This window comes from Limulus polyphemus, unplaced genomic scaffold (genome assembly GCF_000517525.1).
Source record: "Limulus polyphemus unplaced genomic scaffold, Limulus_polyphemus-2.1.2 Scaffold10330, whole genome shotgun sequence".
NCBI lineage: Eukaryota > Metazoa > Arthropoda > Merostomata > Xiphosura > Limulidae > Limulus > Limulus polyphemus.
In genome coordinates this window covers 5,284-11,509 of record NW_013675940.1, presented here as the reverse complement: position 1 = coordinate 11,509, position 6,226 = coordinate 5,284, and the positions used below count along the sequence as shown (strand labels likewise).

The 6,226-nt window shown below is 35.9% G+C and overlaps 1 protein-coding gene across 1 annotated transcript in view; it reads right to left on the bottom strand.

Moving 5' to 3' along the window:
* The window catches only part of LOC111083611 (histidine-rich glycoprotein-like), a 7,591-nt gene extending 6,085 nt beyond the window's left edge, over positions 1 to 1,506 (bottom strand). The window contains exon 1 of the mRNA XM_022380236.1: positions 1,359 to 1,506. Coding sequence (XP_022235944.1) covers positions 1,359 to 1,422 — 64 coding nt within the window. The 5' untranslated portion in view covers positions 1,423 to 1,506. The remainder of the gene's footprint in view (positions 1 to 1,358) is intronic.
* Between the last annotated feature and the right edge of the window lie 4,720 nt (positions 1,507 to 6,226).

Below are 6,226 nucleotides of genomic sequence, written 5' to 3'. Positions count from 1 at the left end.
CGTCCTGCTTCTTCCCTTTCTACTTTTGCGTACTGTTTCCTCTCTTTCTACTTTTAACGTCCTGCTTCTTCCCTTTCTACTTTTGCGTACTGTTTCCTCTCTTTCTACTTTTGACGTCCTGCTTCTTCCCTTTCTACTTTTGACGTACTGCTTCTTCCCTTTCTATGTTTGCGTACTGCTTCTTCCCTTTCTACTTTTAACGTCCTGCTTCTTCCCTTTCTACTTTTGCGTACTGTTTCCTCTCTTTCTACTTTTGACGTCCTGCTTCTTCCCTTTCTACTTTTGACGTCAAAAGTAGAAAGGGAAGAAGCAGGACTTCAAAAGTAGAAATGGAAGAAGCAGTATGTCAAAAGTAGAAAGGGCAGAAGCAGTACGCAAAAGTAGAACGGGAAGAAACAGTACGTCAAATATAAAAAGGGAAGAAGCAGGACGTCAAAAGTAGAAAAGAAAGACGTATACATTAATGGCTTGTATCATTTTGAATTTATATTCAATAATTTCTGAAATGATGGATAAAAAAAAGAATTAATATAAGGATTTTTTGTTTGATTGTTGAATGTCGAGCTAAGCTACTCGAGGGCTATCTACACTAGTCGTCCCTAAGTTTGAAGTGGTAGATTAGCGAAAAGGCAATTAGTAAACACCATCCACCACCAACTCTTTGGCTACTCTTTAACCAACGAATAGTGGGAATGACCGATTGACCATCACGTTGTAATGCCACCACGGGTGAAAGGGCAAGCGAATCGAGTGTCCTAATCAGGCCATGCATACGTAAAAAGCATAAAGGTTGATAATAAATCAAGGTTTAAAAATACTTTTCTATAACAGTTCATTTTTGTTTAAAATAATGTTTGATTTGAGCTCATACGTTACCTAAAAAAAAACGTTTACAATTACTATGGCATAAAGCAGAGACGTAAGAATCAGAGGTGCTGTAGCACCCCATTTTTACATATTTGACTTATATAGCAACTGTAAATTATATTAATTTTCTCGGAGGTATGCCCCAGAACCCCCTAGATTGAGGTGCTTTGGACAGTACGGGAGTTGTTTTTAGCAGCTCCTTATACTGTTAATCTCTCATTGTAAAATCTGCATGTCTAGCCAAGCACCCCAAGTTTACAACTCTTTCCTACACCACTGTAAAGTATATAGCAAGTCTTTAGTTACTATCTAGAATTTAAATGATAAAGTTATCACTGTAAAGAGGCTTGACCAAGACTATAAAAGTGAGTTATGAAATGAACAATTTATAAAATAAGATTTTTCTGTATTAATCAAAAATATGGTAAACGAAAATAGAAATTAATTTAGCAACAACTGAAAGAGCATAGACATGTCAGTTTTCTCTGTACCTGCATTTGGTTGAAGGAAGAACGTCAGGAAAACAGCAAGAAAAACAAAAACGGCTCTCATCATTAGTGGTCAGTTGTCCGTGTTGCTCACATGCAGGAACACAACTGAAAAACAGATAGGTTTTCACTCGTGAAAAATAGCTTAGAGACACTTACTTATAGCACGTGAAAATTCGTTGAGTAACTTGTTTACAGCCAACTTTCATTGGAGGTCAGAGTTCAACATATGCATGTCATCTCTTCGATAATTTAGACTTTGATTCGAGAAAGATGACCTTCACCCTTCTTTCTTATATACTTGGAATATCTAGCGGATGACAGATTTGCTGAAAGAAATTATCAGAATACCAAAACCAACTTTTCCAAACCTTGATATTAAAAATGAAACCGTTTATTTCGTATTCTCATAATCGTCGCTTTGGCTTCTATCTTTGGCTGATATTATCATATTTTGTAAAGATGCTTTATTAGTAAACTGGAGTGGGGTTCGTTGCCTTAGCAAACAAACGTGGTTCGTGTTGCTACACGACCCGGAGTTCAAAAGGCAGATGTTTATTCGTCGTTTGTATCCGTAAAGTCGTTAATGTTTGTCTAAAAACAAAAAAGGTTTAGAGAAGATGTTTGTTTGTTTTAGTGCAACAATAGCTTGTCTGCACTCTGTCAGCCGTAAGAAAATCGGACCCCAGATTTGAGCATTGTAATTCCTTAAACTAACCGCTGACATAATGGAGGAAGTTTGGAGAAAAACATGTTTATCTATAAGCAAATTTGCAGCTACTGAATATATCTTTGTTTAAATATCAGTCTGGCTTCGGTTTATAACTCTTGTTTGTAGACTTAAGTTTTGTTATTAAGTTGCACAAACAATATTTAATCTGGTGTATCCAGCGACTTTATAATTTAATCTTATCCGCATCCATGAGCAACTGTTATCAAAGTAGATTGGTTGAGATTGTCGAGCACAGACGAATAAACTCAAAGCATAAGATTTGTTTGTTTGTTGTTCAGCGTAAAGCTACTCAATGGGCTATCTGTCCTCTGCGGGTATCGAAACCTAATTTTTAATATTATAAACTCTCAGACTTGCCGGTGGGGGAATACCATAAGGAGATCCTCGTGTGTGTGTGTATGAAATGCAGCTGTGACCAATGAAAGCTGTCAAATTATGATTTGGTAAAAGTCATTTGATTAATTCTTTATAAAATGAATTTAAGTGTAGTTTGTGAGCCAAAATGTTAATATTTTCGTTGTAGTTCAATAGAATAGTGGAAAACTCATGCTTCGCGAACAAAACATTTTTTTCTTCTTTTGCTTGTGGTATTTCGTATCTGAATACACAAAGTCTATAAGATGTAAAGTCAGTGCTGTGTATTTAAAGTAATTGAAACAGTTAAGCGAACTACTTAGACTACTCACAAAATACCTCTCCAGCCGAACGGCCTGGTCAAGAAATGACAAACCGATCGACTTATCTAATAAGAGACACCAGATCTGGCGTCACTTTAAAAAACTGGATATAGGGGGCAAGTATTAACTACCAGGTCCCTAATAAACAGGGTGACAGTACCGCTACACTAAATATCTTTAAATAAATCAAGAAATGCCCACACAAAACCTTAACACATCAACACTGGGGCTTTGAGTGATGACAGATCCATTCCCCTAATACCTTTCCCTCAATGTGTAGTACTACCTACATCCATCCTACCCTTACACAATGGTGACGTTGTTCCTACTCCATTACTCCTAATTTAATTTTTCCATAACATAATGAAATTTAAAAAACGCCCCGTGCACGAACAATCGTTACAATTTAATTATGTAAGTGTAAAAAAATATCTCACAAGGATGAACCACTCAGCACGTAACACCAAGATCTGATGACTGCTGTTAAAGTAATTATCTTGAAACTGTTGATGACGCGTGTTTTACCATGTTAAAATTCGATTATCATGCTGTCTGTTGATAAGCACTTTTCGTAGATGTCGTGAACTGCTGTGAATGTAAAGGGCGTGGGAAAATTTGGTAGATGTAACAAACATTGGGAACAAAAGTAAGGCTTATGATTTATAAAGAGGAAAATTTACTGCTATCGATAAATAGCCTAGCTGTGCTCATTACCTCTTCAGTGGAGCGCCGCTATCGCTACCGCTACAGCAAGAATAATACAGCGACGCCACTGTTGTCGCTACATATTTATAAATATGGCGGCGCTATCGCCACCACTACAGCAAGAATAATTTTGTTTGTTTGTTTGTAGTTAAGCAGAAAGCTACACAATGGGCTATCTGTGCTCTGCCCACCACGGGTATCGAAACCCGGATTCTAGCGTTGTAAGTCCGCAGACATAGCGCTGTGCCACTGGGGAGCAGCAAGAATAATACAACGACGCCACTGTTGTCGCTACATATTTATAAATATGGCGGCTCTATCGCTATCGCTACTTTTGAAACTATCATTTTTCGTGATAATTTGTTTTTGTCGGTGGATAATGTATGAATGAATCTATTGGTAAATGGTAATACTTTATAAATACAATAACATAATACAAACTTCCTAGAACAAATACCCTGTCCATTTTTATAAATGATGAGAGGAAAACAGCTAACAAACCTTCGATACATTTGATGAAAGTACTTAACCAAACGTCAAATAAATGAATTTGATGACAGTAATAATAATAAATGAGTTAATAAGTTAACGACAATAACTGCATCACGTAACACGTTTGACTGTTTTTCGTGTAAATATGATTACATGCAATATATTCTACACAACACAATATACAAAATTATATAATACTGTTATATATATTATATTTAATAATAATACATGATATAATATTGTAATATATATATTATAATCACGATTTATAATATTATATATGTCAGGGATTTTCTTGAGTTATTATCAAACATGAAATATAAACTAGCTGGTTTACATGAATATCTTGTATTATCAATTGAAACGTGTTAAATAAGAGAAGTTTCTACTAGAGTTATCCAGCTCAGGAATTTAATAAAACATTTAACGATACTTCTAAATTATTTTTTTACATGAAAATAAAGTAATAAACCTTCTAATTTAATATTATATGAAACTGAACATATACATAGTAAATATTGAATATAACACAAAATTAACAATATTGTGAACAAATACAAAGAACGCTTTATATATGTATATAACTTAGTATTACGTCACGGATAGCCGGCCAGACATCGCTGAAGATCGAATCAACTGGATATGTCAGGTAGCATATGCAAGTCTAATTAAGTCCGAAACAATATATATATAATAATTACATATATATACAAAATTGTATAATTATACAAGATATAATTATGTACAATATACAAATGATTATAATTTATATTCTGTATTAAAAATGGAGCGAGTAGAGCTTTGTATAGACGAAAAATGGGGCGGCGCTGTAATCGCTGTGAATTTTCAAATGTAGTGTAGCGTCGAGCCATTAGTTGCTCCTAGAAACATAGAAGGGCTACGTTAGCGCGCGATATTTGTAACGGCGCTACGCACAGCTCTGATAATTAGTATGTTTGTTAAACACATAAACCAAAACTAAGAATGATGTCATTCACTTTGTTAGCTTTTGTTTGTGTAAACAGCGAGCGTATTATATATGTTTACTTGCAGAGGCTCTTCGCACGGCAGTTTGTACGAGTACCGCAGCTGCCGCTTGGAGCGCTGCGGTTGCCTCCTTGCACTTTTCAGGCTGAGTGGACCACCTTAGCGATACGGGGTCTTTGATTATATGCTAAATGTTGTGAAAAAAATTCCAGTGAGTGACATCTATCAATTTATAGATCAACTAAAGCAACAAAATTCCGTAGTGTCATAACTAAATAATAAGACACCTGAATTATGATCCTTTCTTTATGTTGAATGGTAATGGGTCCATTATTTCCTGGTCTCCTACCACTTAACATACACTCCTTGATCTCCTATTATCTGATCCACACTTCCTGTCTTATTCTCTTATCCTCCTTTTGTTATACAAAAGAACACGAACTAAATTTAACAAGACATTGTAACAGTTCACAAACGAACGAGACATTTTAGCCAAACACGAATGATTGTCAGTAATATCATAAATAATCCTAAATTATCAGTCTTATTCTGATAATAACTAGTCGTCCACATCTCACTTTTTTGATTAAATGGAAAGAAGAAAGATCCAGGTCCACATCTCGTTTTCTTGATTAGATAGAAGGAAGGAAAATTCAGATCCTCATCTCGATCCCTTGATTAGGTGGAGGGAAGAAAGATCCAGGTCCTCATCTCGCTTCCTTCGTTAGATAGAGGGGATAAAGATATAGGTCCTCATCTCACTTTCTTGATTAAATGGAAGGAAGAAAGATCCAGGTCCACATCTCGATCCCTTGATTAGATGGAGGGAAGAAAGATCCAGGTCCTCATCTCGCTTCCTTCGTTAGATAGAGAGGAGAAAGATACAGGTCCTCATCTCATTTTTTGATTAGATGGAGGGAAGAAAGATCCAGGCTCTCATCTCGTTTCCTTCATTAGATAGATGGAAGAAAGATCCAGTTCCTTATCTCACTTTCCTGATTATATGGAGAGAAGAAGGATTCAGGTCCACATCTCGTTTCCTTCATTAGATAGATGGAAGAAAGATACAGGTCCTTATCTCACTTTCCTGATTATATGGAGGGAAGAAGGATTCAGGTCCACATCTCGCTTCCTTCATTAGATAGATGGAAGAAAGATCCAGTTCCTTATCTCACTTTCCTGATTATATGGAGAGAAGAAAGATTCAGGTCCACATCTCGTTTCCTTCATTAGATAGATGGAAGAAAGATACAGGTCCTTATCTCACTTTCCTGATT